This window comes from Calidris pugnax, unplaced genomic scaffold (assembly GCF_001431845.1).
Source record: "Calidris pugnax isolate Ruff unplaced genomic scaffold, ASM143184v1 scaffold44, whole genome shotgun sequence".
NCBI classification, from domain to species: domain Eukaryota; kingdom Metazoa; phylum Chordata; class Aves; order Charadriiformes; family Scolopacidae; genus Calidris; species Calidris pugnax.
Genome location: NW_015094506.1, coordinates 15,064,944 through 15,085,478, shown reverse-complemented (window position 1 = coordinate 15,085,478; position 20,535 = coordinate 15,064,944). Strand labels below are relative to the sequence as shown.

The following is a 20,535-nucleotide window of genomic DNA, read 5'->3' as shown; positions in this document are numbered from 1 at the left end:
CAGTATGACAAATAGATACGCTAGTGCAGAAAACCACCTACTTGGGTATCTCTGAGCTCCATGAGCGAACATAAGATATTTCATTTGATGTTGGTGCAAAATGTTGGGTTTTTTTTTAAAAAAAGTTTTATTAAAGCATGGAACACAATGCTGCGTATGGATGTGTTTTGTTCTTTGTAGAATCAGGAAGTGTGAGGATCCGGACCTCACAGATCTTAAATTTAATCTTAAAAGAGAGGCTGCAAATAGTTAGTCCAGCAGTGAGGATGGATTAGCTCCAAGGTACAGATTGTTTGCATTCTAGGGCTAGGAACAAGAGGCAAGCCTTTCATTGTTACTGTTTTATGATTTGTGAAGAAGATCTGAAAGTTTTTAGCAGGTTTCACTATTATCCATGAGGAATGGCATATCTGCTCTAGCATGGTTTTGTTGAAGGACTTTGTAACGTGAACTTTCTCAGCATTTAATTGAAAAGCACAATTGTTAGATCTTTAGGAAAGAGAGATTTTCTTCCAGTTGTTAAGTAAGTATTAACAAAATAAGAAAGCAGTCTAAACAATCCATGAAAGCTCACTTCTCATCTGTTAATCAAGTTTCTCTTGCTTAATATTTGGGATGTCTTAATCTTTCAGGTGGTACGTGGTGTTCCAGCCAAGACCTGCTTCAAATTTCTAATTAAAACAAAAAAACCGAAATAAACAAAAAACCCTGTCTTTTACTTCCCTGCCTCTCTCTCTTTCTCTCTCTAAGCAGCCTCCTCTTACAAGACCATAGAAGGGTGTATAAAAAGAGCCCAAAATGTCACATTTAACATTTGAGAGTAGTTCATATGCATATTTGAAGGAAATGAGTTTGAAAATAATTGAGCCAGAGGTGTGGGCAGAAAAAATTTTGTGTAGCAAAATATGACAAGAATGAAAGGACAAGTTGAACCAGGGACATACGTTTTTACTATGAGGGCATACTTGCAAATCCATGAAATCTGCATGATCTTTTTATTCCAAATATAAACTTAGTTGAGAGTTTTGGTAATAACCAGTTTACACAGCTTTATAACATTAAAAACCTTTAAACAGTCCTGGCAAGCAGGGATGAAACAGTATCTGAGATGAGTTGTGAAGTATTATCCAGCTTAGAAACAAGTAGGCTGCTGTAGGTTGTTACAGTAGGCTTTCCAGGGAATATATTCATCATAAAGTGTAGTTGTGGGTTTTGATTGATTTATTACCAATGTTGATTTTCCACTATGTAGAAATATACAAAAGCTAATAAATCAAACTGGATTTAATATGGCAAATGAAATATGTGGACTCGGGCTTTGCTTCATGTATGAAAACTGCCAGCATTTTTTAGGAGGTTCTGATGCAAGTATGTAAATATTCTCATTATAAATTTGCTTGCTCTCTACTGTCTCTATTGAATTCTTCAAAATTGAACAAATTAGTCTAACTTCCATAAAATATTTTAAACATCACAAGGAGAAACTCAAGTAGGAATATGAAAAGGAATGCATTCTTCATGAGATATGCAGATAGATAAATAATGGTGACTAGACCACATCGTGGTTACTGGAACATCAGTTACCTGACAGTAGAAAGCTATTGATAATTGATCTAGAATGGAGCAACATGATCGTCTGTATTTCCTGATATTATGGGGGAGAGTCCCCTCACAAAGGAGAAAAATGAACTGTTAGAAAGAAATACGATAAAACATTCCAGTGTGAGGTCCTGCTTCTGAATAACTGAGGAAACATTGAATAACCATCCCAGGAATGTGTTGTGTGAGATGGAAAAACCAGACTTAATAAAATAAAAAATGATTGACAAATAATTCCTTCAAATAATGGGGGAAAAGATGATCAAAGTGCTTATACTGTATCTGGAGCTATTTGGCAAATAGTTTTTCTTCTCTTACAAAAGACATCTGAGAAATTGAAATATAAAAATACACATATTTTAGCTTTTACAGATTCTTCTGCAAAGAGAGAGTAATCCAAAACAGCTTTCATTTAGGGAGCCCATGTAATTGAGAGCAGAACTTAAGCTCATCAGTCCTAGAAATAGGTGAGAAAATCTTGATTCCTGATTCTCATTTAGGCAGAAGTGGTATGTTTCTGCAAACATTTGAATTTGTAAGAGCTTTTGGATGTGGTGGAAGGGAACCCAGCTCCAGCTGACAAATGTTGAGTTATTCCATAAGTAAGTGGAGGTTCTTTGAGTTGCTAGCATGATGACATGGTTAGGTGGAGGCAGCTGCATGCTTCACATAATATTATTTAGATGGATATGAAGATATGAAAGATTTTAGAGCACTTATTTAATATGATGGGCTTGAAGAAAAAACCCAATATATTGTTTGGCTGTAAGATGCAAAATGACATGCAGATCTGAGGACTCCAAATGGTCACTGTACTTAATAGGTAGGAGCTGGAAGACCTAAAAATTGAATCAGTGTCTATTTTCCTCTCTTACCTTCTTGGAAAGTTTTTTTTTTTTTTTTGGTTCTCAGGTGAAATACCTTAGGAGGGACTTTAATTAGGGAAAACAGAACTGGAACATTCTTTAAATTTTAAAAATAGTTAAGGCAAATGGGTGTTTTGGCCACAGCCAGGAGCAAAGAAAGGATTTGGGATGTTATGTAGGAACCATTGTAAAGTTCCATAAATTCCTCTAAAATAAAGAGTTTTCAAAGGGTTAGACAACTAAATCTTAAGCAAGGACTGACAGCCCTAAGATCTTTAAAGGCCTGACTGGTACAGGCTTGATACAGCTTAAATGAAAGCGTCTATTCTCTTAGTCTATGGTCAACATCATACCCCAACATTTTGTGAATCAGTTGTCAGAGACCAAGATCTATAATGCTTGTTTGCATTACCAGGAAAAAAAAAAATGTATCAGCTATTTCTAGGTTCCTTTTCTTTATAATTTATGGAATTAAACACCTGGTGTTGCTTTTAACTGATGGGCCTTTTGGTTTTTGTTTTCATTTTCTTCTTTCAGAGAAAGAATTTGACCCTCTTCTTCAGCATTTGTTTATTGACTTCCTGGGGGACTGCACTGCTGGGTATCCGCTTATACTGGATGGGCAACAAGCCACCAAGTTTTTCCAATTCTGACAATCCAGCAGCTGACTCAGACAGTTTTCTCACACGTACTCTGACCTTCTTTTACCTGCCAACCAAGAACCTCTGGCTGTTGCTGTGCCCAGATACCCTCAGCTTTGACTGGTCTATGGATGCCGTGCCTCTTCTGAAAGCAGTCGGCGACTGGAGAAATCTACACACTGTGGCCTTCTATGCTGGACTCATCCTCCTTGCCTACTTCAGCTTGAAGGGCTCCAGCAATGAGAGAGAGTGCAACGGGAGAGCTGTAATGAACGGCAAGCAGAATGCTAATGGGCATAGCTGCCACTCAGAGATGGAGTATAAGACACTGGAAGTGAAGTCAAGCTTTGCATCAAAAGAAGAGAATGGTATAAAAAAGCATGAAACGCAGAAACTGCAGCTTCCTTCAACTGAGAACATTGTCATTCTGTCTCTGTCTTTGTTAATAGTGCCCTTTGTTCCTGCCACAAACCTATTTTTCTATGTTGGCTTTGTAATAGCAGAGCGTGTGCTGTATATTCCTAGTATGGGCTTCTGCCTGCTGGTTACAGTAGGTGTCAGGGCCCTTTATGTCAAAGCCCAAAAGCGCTTTCTGAAGAACTTGGTTTTTTGTTCAACAGCTGCATTAATTGTTTTCTATGGACTCAAGACTGTTGTCAGGAATGGGGACTGGCAGAATGAGGAGATGCTGTATAGGTCAGGGATAAAAGTAAACCCTGCTAAAGGTAATTTTTGCTTTTTTATGGTGGATGTTTTATTTATTCCTATCTGTCTTTGCCTTTGAATTGTGTGATTTTATCAACTATATCTAAAGAGGATACTTCAGGAAATGACCTTTTAAGTTGCAGTAGAATGTACAGTAGTAAAAAATGAGGAAAAGCAGGAATGTGTTTTGATTAGGTGTTACAGGTTTGGCATTAACATGGAGAAAATGAGACCCTCAGGTAAGAGGCTGCTTTCTTTTTCATTGATCTTAGTTCTGTGTTTTGGAATTAAAGATGCATTATTAGTATTATAGACTCCACCCCGATAATTTTCCATTTGGAGTCTGGTATCTATCACACTAATGAAGGTTTTTCATATGTTCACCAAATGTTCTGTTCTCCATGAGTAGAAAATATGACAAATAGTAAACGACAGCATCAGGGAGGTGCTGGTTTTTTATTTCATCTGATGCAAATAACGTCAATATTACATAATAAAAATGAGGAAATGAGGTCATATTATTCAGCTTAGGAAATGACTGTAGTTCCTCCTGCGTACAAGTACTGTAAAGAGTTATTGTCAAATACTTATGCCTTCATGTTAATGTATAAATGTCAGCTATTCGTAACATTGCCCAGCTACTTCTCTCCAAGGGTGTATCTATACTTTAATGAAATGTGACTACAGCTTGTGTAAACACATCCAAACAGGCAGTAAACCGGCTAGTTTGGGGATCAGTAACGATGTTTAGCTGTGGCTCTGTGGTTTCAGCATATATGGCAGATCCAGCTGCAATACTGAACTCCATGCTGCCTGGCTGTACTACTCTTGGCACATGAACAAGTTTATATGAGAACAGTCAAAATACCACCTGTGAGTGCAATGTAGGCATTGACTAAACCTTCGTTATTCACAATTCATCAGAAGTGAGAAGGGATGACTTGATTGCTTTGCCTTTCTGTAAAGAAAAATTTGACAGCACTTAAACATATTGCACTTGAGTTTTTCCAGTTCTCTGCTCAGTAACCTATTATATGATGCAAAGTCATCTGCTGACAGATGTGCTTCTTGTTTAGACAGTTATCATGCCGTAGTCTAAAAGCTGTGGTAGTAAGAGGCAAATGCAGGTGTTACTGTGAGCTGACAGGGAGTGAAAAAGTAGATATGGCAGATAAGATGCTTTGCAAAGCAGCATTATAGTATCTTGTCAATCGTCAGTCTGAATTTTAAACTCTTCTTACCTGCTTTATTGCCCTAGGTAAAATCATTAAACTTATTGCTGCTGTAAGTGACCTTTTGTTAACTATGAACAAGCACATCCCATTTCTTTTACTTGTTTTCAAATTTAGAGCAGGAGGGCAAGAAATGAAGAGAACTAGCTGAACAGTGAGACAGCACACCAGAGTGATTATATGGTGCTGTGAGACTTACCAGTTTAGTCACAATATAAAGCTTGCATTAAAACATTGCATTCGTTGGAAAGAAAAGAGTATGTGTGCACTTGATTAAATAGTTAATGTGTGTTCCATTTTTGTCCTTGGTGGAGATCTCCATATACCCTAGACTGTATTAATAGTTGTCTGCTTGCTTTGAGCCAGTTTTTGTGATTAAAAAAAAAATAATCTAGTTTTTGTTCAATAGTAGGATTGGCTGCAGTGTTGTCTGGAAATTAGACTACTGAGTATTATGCTCTCAGGAGACAAGGCGAGCTATTTTCATCACACAAGTCACAGTATGCACAGACTTATGTATATATGATTGTCTGGTTTCTTGCCATATAAGCTGACATCAGGTTTCTTGTAAGATATGCAAAAGCAAAGACAGCGTGTCAGTGTGATGATATAGACATGACTGAGCTGACTGTAAATCTCTTTAAAATATCCTGTTAAACTTCTGCTGAATATTTACTAGCCCACACACATTGTAACAAGGCTGGGTATCTGAAACTCACAGCTAAAGCGACCTGTCACCCAATTCTATTCATTATTGTGAATACTTCCTAGATTATCCCTGGCTTTGACTATGCTAATTTTATTTTCTATTCCTCATACAATCAGGCAAGCCTGACTGGACTAGACTGGCTGCCAATCCTGCCAAAGCATTAGAAGATCAACAATTCAAACTACTCTTCAGTAATTAAATGAGGTTGACGTAGGAAAAACAATTTATTTTTGTTTGCCTCTTTTTTTTTTTTATAGTTTTATGAATGCTAGTGATAAATAGGCTATTCAGACAGTGAGACAATGGACTGCTGAGTCAAACGGTAGAGTGGAGAAGTGTTCTCCTTCCTTTTAGGCTGTTAAGAAGAGGCTGCCATTCCCTTTTTCTCTGTTTTCCTCAACTCGCAACCGTTTCTCCTCATGAGTGTTTTCTTATGTCAGATCATTTTTGAGCATCAGGATCACTTTCCGTGATGGTTCTGCTTTCCCTCACTCCTCCTGCAAAAAGCTTCCCCGTGTGAGAACTGGTAAAGAAGTAGAAATCCACGAAGACTGTTCGTTTTTGCTAAAGCAAGGAGCCGAGTATTTTGTTCCACATCCATCTGTATTCTGGCCTAGCAGGATGAAAGCCACTCTGTGGATGCTGTGCGACAACATTGAGCTGATCTGCTGTACTAACAAGGTCATTTGAGAGGCAAGTTATTAGCACAGGTGCATTTCTCTACTAATGCAGCTGAACTGCTTTGGAAATGGAGCTATCTCACATGGTGATGCTTTATAATCAGGTCCTCTGTGTTGTACTATGTGTAAGAATGTAATCTCCTCTGAGGCTGTGGGACTTAGAGGCAAAGTTGTTCAGTGGCTTCTCCATCTTCAATCCTCAGTGAAGAAATGGGCAGTCGGTGCCTCATCAGCACTTTCTTCTGGCCCCTCTCGGGCACCCTGCAGGCAGAGGAATCGCTTTCTGCCTCAGGTGAGAAAGCCTCTCCCCCCCACAGGCAGTCGCAACCTTTCTGCAATTTACATTTCTCCAGGCTGTTCTTGTCAATAACTAACAATGTGGAAAAAGTATTCAAAAGCGCAGTGCAAGGCTCCTCTCTCAAAAAACCGCAATACACCACAAGAGAGTCAAGGGAATATGAGGTGGTGCATCATCTCTGAGCCACCCCGCTTTGTGCCAGCTTTCCTGGCTGCCTCACTGGGTGGTGGGCAGCTGCTGGCCCTTAGCTGGTGGAGTTGTAGTGAGGACTTGGGGTGCCTCGGCTGCATCTGTTACTGGGCTTGTTCATCTGCTGTTTCAGTTATGACTAGTATTTCAAATATCTTTAAAGTTCTCTGACCCTTGCGTCGTTACAGTTTATCAGCAATTGAGGGAAAAATAGGCAAGATTGATTAGTGTAGTTTATGGATCTATAAGTGGCTGTATACATCTTTTGACACTAGGGAGGGAAAGGCACAAGTGTTTCTCTGTGCTGCCTTCAACTTAATGAGCAGCCCAACTGACATAAAACAGCTCACATTATTTGAGCATTTTTTCTAGCAAAGGAAGCCTCCCAAAATGTAAAAACAAACAAAAAAGGTAAAAATGGGTGGTAGCTGTCACGTCTTTTTTAATTAGACTGAGAGTCATTCTGTGGTGATGATTACCTTGTGTTTAATATAAAATTATAATGATACACAAAATAATTGTTCTCATTATGCCTTGTTATCTCTAGTTTTCTCTGTAGTACCAAAAGTTGGCTTCAAAAAGCATAATCTCTTTCCTCCTGGGCACTTTGTACCTTGCAGTCCACATCATAATGATCTTTGATGTTCAGATATATTTGCTGTGCTGTTATAGACACTGATTAAAGAAGTAGAAGATAGAGAGAGGCTTAAACTGTTAGACTGCTTCAGGAGTATTAATTGCTTGATCATATTTATGGATGAAATTTTAGTTTGCTGTCATTTGTCAGTGAGCTTTGAAGATCCTTCCTGGGACTAGTTGACCTGCTACACCAAGTAGGTGCTTAGTTTTAATCATGCATTCAAGTCTTCATAAATTCATATATGTGACTTCTCTTTTACAATGGAATGTACAAGAAACGGGTACTAGGCTGCTTCCAAAAGCAGTATTACCACATTATTGTGATTCTGTACCTGCTCTGCTAAGCTCTGTCTCACACATGGCACTGGTTTAAATTGGTATTAGAGCTTTTGGCTTCAGAAGCAGTTCTGCATGTTGCTCAGATATTTGTCTTTGTTCTGTCATGTATTAGTGTTAGTGAAATATCATAAGTTCACATCTTGGGCAGTTCAGTGGGACTTGCATATGTGATTCATTCCCTTCCTGACTCATTTCTGCAGGAAAAATAATAATAATAAATTCTCTATAATTGGAGTTGAATTGCTCCTGATAGGGGATTGACACAAAACTGAAAAAAAGAAAATAAGAAAATTAAAATTCTTTCTGGCAAGATCATTCAGATCAACTGTGGTCTTACAGAACTACTTGAGTTAAAAATCCTATTCTTAGCATCTTGCTTCTTACATCGATTATCCTGCTGTTCTCAGTGGGCAGCAATAAGACCAAGACATGGTGTTGACAGAGAATAATATGGAAATTGTTCCATAAGAATATAGAGAGCCACTTTTCTTCTATCTTTCCACTCTTCCTCCTACTCCCAGTTCTTATGAGTGTGAATCATTCAATTCTGCTTAATGTTTTCAGAAGATATTTTAATACTCAAATACTCTTCTGGACTACAGTGTTCCTTTTCCCTGTCCTAGTTTTCTTTTATTTTTTTCCTTTGCAACAGGGTTGTGAGATTTTCCTGCCTCATGCTGCTATATTTGTGCCTGTAAAGGCTTAAAGAACTTCCTTTGCTTTCTCGGCATCTTTAGCATAGCATTCAGCCTTGACTAATTTTACTCCCTGGAACTTCTTTGATAGTTTCCTTTTCCTTTGTCCTTTTTTTTCCCCCCGTGTTTTCTTTTTTATTTTTCTTTCCTTCCTCCTTATCGTTAGTTTATCATAGGATTGGTAAGGACTGCTTCTGTATGCATATGCGAATGTCAAGATACGAGTATGAAGTTCAGATTTGGAAGTACCTTAGGTGAACAATAATGTATGGAGTAGCTGTACGCTCATCTGAGCTGTCATAAGAGAAGTAGCGTTTTTGTTTCATTTATAGTTTTAATGTCATTTTATGTAATTACTGTTTAGTTGACTAATACCATCTGCTAAATACAATTGAAAGAATTCTTAAAGCTGAATTTAGCATTTAGCTTATTTAATCTCATGTATGTAGCATAATACTTGCCTTTTGATCTGAATTGTAAAAAAAATACTCTTTAGGGTTAGCTTTTTTTAAAACAGCAGATTTCTTTTTATTATCTATGCTGAATAGTTTGTACTGTTAATTTCCCCTTTATTTTTACAATTACTAATGCAGCAAGCAAATGTAGTTGCTATACAAACTGTTTCAAGCATTAGTGTAGGGGAAAAAAAATAATCACATGGCTTAGTTTTGCGCCATTTACATAAATTTGTTATCATTAAAAAGGCACCCAAAAAAAATATTCCATGCCTGTCATTGTAGAGCTTGTGTGCTCTAGTTCTGTGCACTTGGGTAGAAGTAAATACTGGAAGCTGTTTCCATCTGATTTGACAGCTTGCTGCTGTTATCCTTATCTACTCTTAGAAAATGATTTCTTGCCAACAGTAGCTGTCAGTAAGAGGTCGCTTCTTCAGCAGACAATGAAAATGCCAACTAATAGTGCAACGAGGAAAAGTAGTTATAATACCTTGTAGTAAACTAGGTAGAGAAGCCATATTTCCCTCAAACAAAAGGATGCAGTAAACCAGTATTTTCCGTCATTGTTAATATTTTTGTGTCACTAGTGATGACTGGAGAAAAAAGGAGAAGAAATATTTCAAAGTATGGCATTCTTTGAATTTGCTTATTATTAAGAGGTTGTATTTTGCTGACAAGAAGCAGAGTCCTCTTGTAATACCTTTAGGGTTTTGTTTTTGGTAGCTGTTTTTCTGTCACACAGCTAGCTGTTCACCACACTTTTTGTATGCCTCCTAAACATAGTGTGTTTTTTAACAAATATCACATTGGGCATTTAAACGTACTTTGAGCATTTGGGATTGCATTTCAATGTTTTGGTGCATATATTCTTTTTTTTATAAGCAATTTGGCAGTAAAACTCCAATTTATCTTTGGCCCAATAGCTCAAAATATCACTCTGCGTGGTAATTATTTCTTGCTCCTTTGGTTCATTTCACTTCAATAATAATAAAATAACTTTAAAAATGGTGAAGGTCTGACTCAAGTAACACTGCAGTGAATGGAAAATGCTGTTTTTGAAAAGCAAGGCTTAAGAGAAAAGTAATTTCAGTGCACAGATTGCCGTAAATGAGCAGATTTTAAAAATATAAAGCCTGTTAATAATTATGCATAAAAGTTTCTCACAGTATCACTATTAAGAAATATCAGTGGCATGAGCATAGCATCTGAACTAGGTATTCACAAGTTTGTTTTAGGTTTGCTAATGAGCTCTTCTTCAGCCTTTTACAAGCCACTTAAATCTTATTTTTCCCCTCTGGAATGGAACTTGTACTAACTATTTTCATTACACGTTGGATCATTTTTTAAATTTTGGTGACTCATTATTGTATTAAAACCTCACCATATTTATGATGGTATAATATGCCTACTAAGCTAGTTGCTAAATAAATATCAGGATGCATAGTCATTACAGTGATTCTTGGCATGCTTTTTAGTCAGTTTTGTCAGAGAAACATAGCACCAACTAATCGTCAGTTTTCCCAACACCTTCACCAGAACTTTCCGGTACTTAATCTTTTGACTAAATGTTGCATGGGTATTTTCCTTGACTCCCATTATTATTTTCAACTTTGGTCAGAAAGTTAAGTTTGGCTATGTTTTTAAGAAGAAATTACTGTAAAGGTAGTATACCTTCTTTCAGTGTTGTAAAATGTTTCCAACCATCAGTAATAACCCTTACAACAGCTGCTGCATGGGGAACTGCACCTGATAATGAAATGATCTCATAGAAGTAAAAAATTCAAGGGTTTTAATTATATATTAAAAATATAATAAGTAATATATAAATTTATATGGATATATAAGTCTGTTATTGCTGTATATAAATTATGTAGGATATATTGTGATAAATTTGGTGCCTTTGTTCTTAGCAAAAATGGCAGAATTTGAAGGATAACTGTTATGCTGGATGCTTCAGAGTTCTTGAAATAAATAGGAAATACTTTTTCGATCTGCCACTTGTAACAGCTTTAAAAGAGAAAGCTCAACTAATGAGTGACCCATGGAGAATTCTTTGAAAGTTAAACAGAAAGGCTACTCTTTGAAAATAATGTCTCTGAATGGGTGGTAGTGCTGCCCTGGATGATTAGAAGTGTAGAAGGAATGGCTATTAGTAAGTTGTTTGGGAAACAGCCATCGTTATTTAGAGCCCTTGAGCAGCCCCAGGCAGCCCAGCCTCAGCAAAACAGTCTGGTTATGCTAACTATGTTGGAGAGCTGAAGGAAAGTGGTTTACACTTTCAGTGTAAAGCAGTTCAAAGTCTGAATATATTCTCCAGTGACAGTGTTCTCTCTCTCAGTTCTTCAGTAGTGCTGTAATTTCCTTTGAAACCCAAGACACTGTGGGATATCTGCTTCTCCTTCAGCAGGATACCAGAAAGCCCAATATTCTTCCTTTATACAGAGAGAGAACTGGAAACAAGGATTCTTTTTTTTTTTTTTCCATGATTGTAGTCCAACAAGATCTGTAATCTGTGAATCCTAAATAGCAGGGGAATAGGAAGAGAGTCTGTTATTAACTACGAGCTAGACTTTTTTTTCCGCTTTGCATATATTAAGAATTTAACGAAATAAACAATTTTGAGACATGGACTCTATTTCTCTGGTTTGAGACATGGACTCTTCAGACTGTTATTTCTTCCCCTGCCTTCTCTGAGGTGCTTTGCAAAATCATTCAACAAACTGATCTGTGCTGAAAACTACAGTGCAAAAAAGCACTACCACTGTTCAAGGAAGGATTAACTTTGGCAAGATGTTTTTTTTTGTAGCATGTCAAATGAAATGGATTAAGTTCAGTATTTTCTTTGCCAGAAAATGATAGATTTTATTTTCCAGTTTGATTAGAAGTCAGGCCTTCAGTCTATATTCATGTGTTTTATGGAACTAGCCTGATTTTTTTGGAGGGAAAGTTACTATTAATTAGAGGAGAATGAGAGTATCCAGGTTGATTCTCAAGAGGAGGCTGAGCATGTTTAAATGCATTAGCTATTCATCCAGTTGTTTCATTTTTTTACCTTTCTTCAAAATACGTCAATGGTGAAAAATCTTTCTTTATATATTTAGTTTCATAATGAGTTACATGTCTTTACTTCCCTATCTGTAATAGGTTTCATAACAGTACACACTGAGGTCCCATGACATAAATCTGCTAGAGAAACTAACTTTTAACATGGATGGGACAATAATTTAGACACATGCCTCTTTAGACCTCTGCTGGCAGTGTAAAATCCCAATGTGGATAGATAAATAAGTATTTTATTAAGATTTCCAATACCCTTCCTTTGTAACAGGGAGTTTTATTAACACTCAAGCTTGGACAGTCACCAGACACATGTAAAAATTTAGGGATGGCTGATGCAATTATAGTATGCACAAAAATTTTGCATATAGTTTTGTTTTAAATTACAGAAAAGATCACAAAACAGAGGGACTGAGTGCTCAGTGTCCTTTCCTTCTCTTTGCTTGGGTGCTCTAGCACACTCAACTTTTCTTTCAGTTCTTGGAACATGGAAGATATTTGGAATATGAACTATTAAAGACGCTAGTTAATCATTTTAGTGTCTTCAGTTTCACTGCTAGCAAAAGATAAGACATTTTATGACTTACCTTCTTCCCTGCCACCTAGATTTCCATACCAGCCTGGCAAAGCTTCACAGGCTCTGTCTTGCCTTAGTAAGTGATTTAAAACAAAACAAACAAAACCATACAACTTAAAGTGTCATAAAAAGCCTGCTTCCTTGATAGGCACTAATTTGCCTTTTCCAAGTCTGACATAAGTCATTTGAGCACTCTGATGATTCTCTTGGTTTGACAAACCCTAGCACTGATTTCCACCCCCTGCCCTGTGGCTTCTCTGGCACAATTCCAGGACGCTGTCCTCTCTGTTCCCCTTTCCTGGAAAGGAGCTAAAATGACCCATCTACTTTTAGCTTTGAGGACCAGAGCTGTCATTTCAGTTGGTTAAGTGCACCCTTCCATTTCTGTAGGAGGCTGTCTCACAGTTCACCACTCGGGACATAAGTGATTATTTTGAAATATAGCATAGATAATTTTTTTTTAGAACAATGCCTGCTGTTTATAAAGTTGCATAATTTGACAGCTTTAGTACATGGTCATCTCCTTGCCCTGGGCCAGTTTGGTGATCTGAAGTGTTCCTCAGGGTTAATCCTCAGGTGTCTGGGGTGCCCAGAGTTCTCCTCTTCCACTTTTTTTTTTTTTTTTTTTTCTGCTGTTCTGGCTTCCTCTGGCTTTCTTGAACAATTTGAGTTCATTGCCGCTACAAATACAATTCTTTATGAGAGTTTCAGGTCAGCACTGGTTGACAGCTTTCTTTCTGACCTTTGTGAAGTTTCATGATATGGGAACTTTGTAGCAGTAATGGCTTACGGTGTTTACAGACTTGCAGTGCACACATAGCTAACCCAGCTGTGCAAATCAAGGTGTGTTTGGGCTCTGCTGTGACTAGATTAGATGTTGAAGGTACTGTGATCTACCTTTTCTCTTTTTATTTTTTTTCTAACCTGGATCACTTCATTCATCTGATTCATACTATAGCCTTCCTAAAAATGTTAGCACAAGGGACAGGGTGGCAGAACTGAATGGCCTTGGAGGGTGGTAGATGCAGGAATTCCTTTAAAATTGTAATTCCACTGGAGCTGCTGTGTCATGGAACACTGCCCTGAACTAACCTCCGGCAGTTATTGCCTTTGACAATGGGATTTCTGTTGAAATAAAATGTAATCTACGTTTATCAATCTTTCATTGTGACCTTTCTATCAGATGAAAAGATATTTCCTGACAGGTGTACCAGCGCAGCTCGGGAGGTAGAAAACTGTTGTCCGTTATCTTGCAGTAGTTTTAGCTTAATTGGAATATCTATATCAGAGTTGCAACATGAGACAAAACTGAATTGTACAAAGATTGGGAAATGGGAGGTCATATCCAGAACAATGTGTATGTTGGTGTTGTGTTTATTTGTAAAGATGAATACCTACAAAGTTACAGTGAGGTTGTGATTTCTGGTTTGAGTCTTTTTACAGGTTCTTGCAGTATGAGCAGGGGCTTTATGGGTTGAATCTGGTTTACAGGACAGCTTTGTCTGGAGCATTGTCTTTCCTTTGTGGGAGAAGCGGAAGGACTGTCCATGTAGCACACAGCTCTTGGGAGACATGAGATGGTATCTCCATCTGGGAGATGAGTAGCTGGGAAGCCTTTTTTTTCCTGAACTTGTTTGTTGACCAATACTGAGCGAGGGATGTGCTGTTAAGAGTTTCTATAATTTCACCCTAAAAATAATTTGCATAGTTGATCCATAACTAAAAACAGTAAGGAAGCGCTATTTGATCCTGTGGCACCTCAAGTGAAGGTACTGGTGAGAATTTTTTCATACAGTAGTCTGTCACATATAGTAAATCAACGTGCCTAGCAGAAGTGTATGTGAGTACACCTACCATCTTTCTTTGATGGCTTTATTCTGGGTGCTCACTAAAGACTCTATTAATGTTATATTTACTATTTAGTCAGATTGTGGAGCCCTCACACATTTAAGATTAGGTTCATTAAAGGTGATTGGATTGCCGAAATCTGCAAATATGTCCTAGGCAGAACAAGGAGTCCCTGCTCTGGACTAAACAGAGTAAGTGGTCAAGCCTAAGAACACTTTACTAGCTGCTCTGTCTCATCTCTAAGGTTCATTGAGCTGTCAGACCCACTGTACTATTATCTGAGGAGAAAAAATTAATTTCCTGTTACGTATCAAGTGGAGTGGGTATATCAGAAACTACTAGCAAATGTCATGCATTCATACCCATTTGCATCAGGGTTCCAAAACTAAGAAACAGAACTGAAGCAATGTCTGCCAAAAGCCCTTTGGTTCAGTACCCGTGCTGATATGGTGTTGGATAACTTTCAGAGCTCTGCATAGTTTTCAGTCATGTTTTTCTTTCACCTGCTGTCATTCCAAAAGCCCTGGAATTGATCAACAAATGAAGTGTTGAACAAACAATATAAATAACACTCTTAATAAAAAGAAGAAGAATATATGAAAGTTGGGAGGTGGTAAATCTCTAATATACTGTCTGTCTCAACATTACCACATACCCACTGAAATAAAAAAAATATCCATGTATGAAGTAGATTAAACTCATAAATTATGGGTATGTAGAAACCATTTATCCTTTTAGGAAACAAGAAACAGGGCACTTTGGCTGTTGTGTTAGCAAAATGATGTAACGATCAAAATGTGCCTCTGAACAAGTTTTTGGAGGAAAATTATTGCAAATGGTACGATTAAATTTATGGTGTTTTGAAAAATTCATTATTTCTTTGCAATAATAGGAAAAACATAAATTCCTTGTACAAACCATAACGTTATCTTAGTGAAACTTATGCAAAACCTGTTCAACTTTCAAAGTAGTAACCTTTAGCATTTACATGAACTTTTCTCAAACCGCTTAACAAACATCTAATTGATCTTCTGAATACCTTTGTGAGAGATATTGGGTCTGTATTGTAGAAAAACCATTTAAAATGTTGAGCTCTCTTCATTGCCCTTTTTTTTTTTTTTTGAGTGTACAACTCAGCTTCCAGAATTTTTACTGGGGAAACCTATTGTGCCTCCGTTCGTGAAACTTTCCCCCTCTAGAACAAAGTGATTGCCTGATGAAATGTGAATGCTAAAGACTGAAATGCCACTCTGCTTTATCAAGTAGTAGCCTTGAAAGGAAAAAGCCATAAGCTGCTGATGAATCTAACCTTTCAACAAAGAAGAAAAGGTGGTGTTCTTTAGAGCTACAATTATAACCTTTCAAATGTGAATGATATAACTAGCGCTGTCTTCTTTCTTCATGCATTATCCAACAAAGGTAATTTGGAATATTTGGTTATTGGAAACTTGTTAACTTCCATTGCAAATCTCAGCCTTTTTTTTTTTTTTTTTTTCCTGTAGGATGAATTTTCCATTTACAAACATTGGACTTAATATTTTAACTTCTTTCTCATGAAGTAGACCACACTCAGAAGTCCTCAAAAAACTCAAAGGAATGTCAATATTTCCAATATTATTTTTTAATTTTAACCAAATGCAAGCTTTTTCTGCTGTGTTCTAGGAAGGATGACCCTTTAATAAAATTTAAGAACATAGATAAAAATATAATATGCATACACGAATATCAATGTTCCCACAATGTTTAAACTGTAAATACCTAGTTTTCTTGGTCCTTGTTTTGTGAGAATTCTAGTTATATGGGGAGATGTTCCTTTCATCTCTCTTCTGTTTGCAGAACACATCCTCTTATTCCTTTACTTCATTCCTGCAGAGGTTGTCACACATTTATGTTCCATTTGTGTCTAGCTGTATTGTTGTAGTAGCCACTGTGCAACCCCATAGTGAGACACGATCCTTGGCAGAGAAACATTGCAGTTAATGGATGAGTAACAAATGTCAAGAATACAAATAGAAAGGCATCAGGAGGTGAAGCCTGCTTAACAACAGATCTTAACAACAGACCAGTGACAGAGCTGGGAGAAAAATATACCTCTTATATTTCCCAGTTTAGCATCTCTAATTTCAGCACAAAGGAGCTGAGTCTGATTACAGGAATATATCTGTTTTGAAAGTATAAATCTGAAGAACATAAGAAAAAGTAATTTTTTTTTCTACGCAAGCCACATACACTAAGTTCATTTTTACTGAGGCTTCCTCTGCTGTCAGCATTGTTTCACAAAATTCTCTAATTCTTGAATAATCTGTTAGCAGTGCTCTATGTAGGGCAATATGTGGCTTTCAGCTGTTAGTGGGGAGCTTCAGATAGCTGGTAAAATAAACAATTTTGTTCATGAAATATCTGATCTAGTAATATTCAGTGAAGATGCTAAGAATGAGTAGAAAAACATACTTAGTGAAAGTTCCAAGAGTATTGAATATTCTGTTTGTTCCCCTTTACCGTAGAGCTGAGAGATTCACAACATGCTGCTGCACTTGGCTCTGCCTTCATTGTGGTGATATTGCTGCAGGGTGAGGTGACAGTGGGAATGCTTGTAATTCATGACTTTCATAGTGATAGCTGTAAAGTAGCAATTTATAGTGCAAAATGAAAAAGTGTTAAGAACAGATGGTAGAATTTAAAAAAAAAATAAAAATGGTGCCCTAAACTGGAAACCTGGATTGTCATGCTCCAGGAATTAAATTGAGTTCACATAAAAGTTAATAGTAAAAGAGAAGAGGTTATTTCTTTTTGGGTTTGGTTTTATTTTATGCTCCAAACTTTTAGAAGTTAATTAGTGTTCATCAAACCTTTTATGGTGACAGTGCCAATAAACGTGACACCTTTTAATACATGCAGTATGGTCAAGGCCAATGGCATCTTCCCCCTGCTATTTTTGTCACTTTATCAGAAGCATCAACTGGAAAATAGTAAGATTTCCTAGTTCTCCATAAAGTTATTTTAGTTCTTTGAGATTTGACTACATTACGCTGGTAACAATCCACTGAAAAGAAGTCATACTGTGATGTAAATTGTTGGAAAGTATCATAACATTTCAAAGTGGGAAGTGAAATTAGTACCATTTCCTTCTTGAAATGTTTTAAATTTTGTCACACTGCTCTAAGCTTTTTCCCTCTCATTTTCTTGCTCAAAGAAGTTTAAAACAAAAGAAAGCATAAAATTTTGCATCAACTACAATGTAAATTTCAAATATCGATGCTGTGACCAAATGAGATTATTAGTGTACTATACCAAAGAATTGATTTATATAAAATGTGCATATCTTACTTTTAATTGACTTGTGAGCCTGTGAATGGAAGAGAAGTAAATGGAAAATCCTTTTGGACAATACTGGAAACAGAAGAAAGTGCTTAAGAAAAGTAAAATGAGAATTCTCATCCTTCAATTAGCATCCAAATAAATATCTTACCAATGATAATGGCTGGGAATTTCCATAGGTTTTGAGAAGGATGCTTCTTTGGAGCTCTACAGCATCTGGGCCCACATGCTTAATCATCTTTGATGAGTCTTGACGTCTAATGTCTGTAAATCAAACAGGGGAGCAGAAATAAATTTTTCATGAAGTTCAGAGTACTGATGGTTTAGGTGTAAAAAATAGTAGGGGGATATGGAGAAGCTGTACTGTTTATCAGCCTGATGAGGGTTTTGATACCAATCAACATTACTTTCACACACTAAAAGTAAAAGCACCTCTAAAGTGTTGATAACTGTGCTGATAATCACTATAGTTCTCTTTCCACTCAGATTTTTGGCAGGAGTACAATAATATCACCCTCCTTCTTTAAAAGCCTGTCAGATAAAAGGCTATGTTATTCCACAAAAAAAGTGACCTTCAGGAGTTAGACTCAAAAATACTTTCTCTTATAATCTTTTAATGTAGTTCAGAATTGTGGTATATTTTTCAGAATTGCACATCTTTGCTCTTTAATGCGTTTTACATAAGTTAAAGTGGTTGTGAAGTTCTTGGTCATACTTGCTCCCCTCTCTTGTCCTTTGCCATATGTGGCAGGTAGGCTTTCTTTCCAAAAGGGAAGACGGTGGTCAGTAATACTCAGAATTAATAAGAAAGGCAAATGCTGTTTCTCTAGTGAAGTTGAACTTAAGGAATTTATAAACTTTACTTTGAAGTAGACAGTTTTGGGGATTTTTAAATTACTTATCATATCCCCCTCTGTAATGGGTTCATGCAAATATTTACATGGCTAAAGAAATTTTACAGCTCTGAAATGGGTTATTTGTGCAAATATTAGATTCAGCTTTAGTGCTGTGCTAGTGGTTTTTTTACAGTCAAGAATTCAGTTTTGAGATTCTTGTGTTACTGTCCCTTACGATAAATGTTGCCCAGCAGCATCACTTTCATGGCTGTTACATGGGAGCATAAATGCAATTGTGATAATAGAGAACAACAGACCTTCCAAGAAACAGATGTCATAGCGATAATATATATATATATATATATATATATAAAATAAGGCTTTATTTTTTCTGGCCCAGCATCTTTTAACCTAAACTCCATGAAAAAATAGAAATTATAATTGTTATGCATTTTCCTTTTAATAGGTGGGTCAGGAGAAATTCGGAAGGGTTGTAAAGACAGGGAATGCAACCTGGAACAGCTGCTACTAATTTTATGATCTAAAGAGTAGTAAATAACGCACAAATATCTGTAAAATTCAGTAAAGTTTTCTTGGCTTGATGTTTTTCTGTGAACTGAAGTTGCTAGTTTGGAACTGCTGACAAATTGATTACAAATGACTTGGCTCTTCCCTAAATACTTCAGTCTTTGTTCAAGTAGTTTGTTTCACTCAAGTGATAATCTAGTTCACATTTTTTGATGCATTCATCAATTTGTCTTTTAACTTTTATTTTGTGAACAAGTCTGATAGTTTAAGGTGAGCGCAGTATTACAAAACTTCAGTAACTTGTTGATGTGAATTGTGAATGTTGTGCAGCAGTTTTTCTACCTTGGAGTCCTACATTTTATTTCATCGGTTTTCAAGTATGTTTGCTCCTAGTAAGTTTGACAAAAGACTATGTTTGCCCACTGGCATAAGACAGCACTAGCCTTTTCTTTCCTATATTATTTTTAAAAGTTTGGCAGGTTGTATTTAATTGATGTAATAGGGGGTTTTAGTTGGATTTTTTTCCTCTCCCATGTTTCAGAAGAGGTGTTTTGACAGCACATATGTTAATAGGTTGTGAGTTTCCAAATAGTTTTCATTATCATCTCATTTTTCATGGATTATATAGGGGTGACAGGTAGGAAGGAGACTCCCTCTCTAATACTTCAGGTTATCTTTGTTCATGATTTGTGATTTATTTTTTTTTTAAAGCAAATTATGGGATCAACATTTACCTTGTTGCTATGTATTTCCATTTCACTGAATAGCAGCAGATTTCTACTGATTCAATAGAAAGGGAAAGATTTATTTCAATGAAGGTATTTGCTCACATTCATTTCCATTTCTTATTTGTTTTCATAATTCAATTGCAAGCTGAAATTTCAACTGTTCTGTTTAGTAGGATGTACTTCTTAAATCCAGGTAGATTAGATGATTAGATGGGACAAAGTTGTTCCTGCTTCACTGTTGTTTGTCTTGCTGTCTTCCAGAATGATAGCATTTTAATATGCCATCCTGGTATTTTTCAGGCTTGTTAAATCTTAATCCTCAGTTTCAATGAGATAGCTGAGAAATTAATCATGTTAAATTTGAAGCTCAAATTTATCATATTCATTTTCATTTTGAAAGCAATTAAATGCCTGACAACCAGACCTGCTCTCACTGCAAGGTGGCATAAATGTCATCTTTAAAGTTTAATAGAAATCTAGTTTAATACAGCCAAAAGTGTAACACTTGAACAATTGCTTATTTTTCTACTTAGTGCTACATAATTTTTCCTGCTATTTATTTGAAAACAACAGCAGCAACAAAACCCCTTTAAAAT

The 20,535-nt window shown here is 36.6% G+C and overlaps 1 protein-coding gene across 1 annotated transcript in view; it reads left to right on the top strand.

The window, feature by feature from the left end:
• The window catches only part of TMTC2 (transmembrane and tetratricopeptide repeat containing 2), a 157,296-nt gene that overhangs the window by 44,466 nt on the left and 92,295 nt on the right, over positions 1 to 20,535 (top strand). The window contains exon 4 of the mRNA XM_014963310.1: positions 3,003 to 3,831. Coding sequence (XP_014818796.1) covers positions 3,003 to 3,831 — 829 coding nt within the window. The remainder of the gene's footprint in view (positions 1 to 3,002; positions 3,832 to 20,535) is intronic.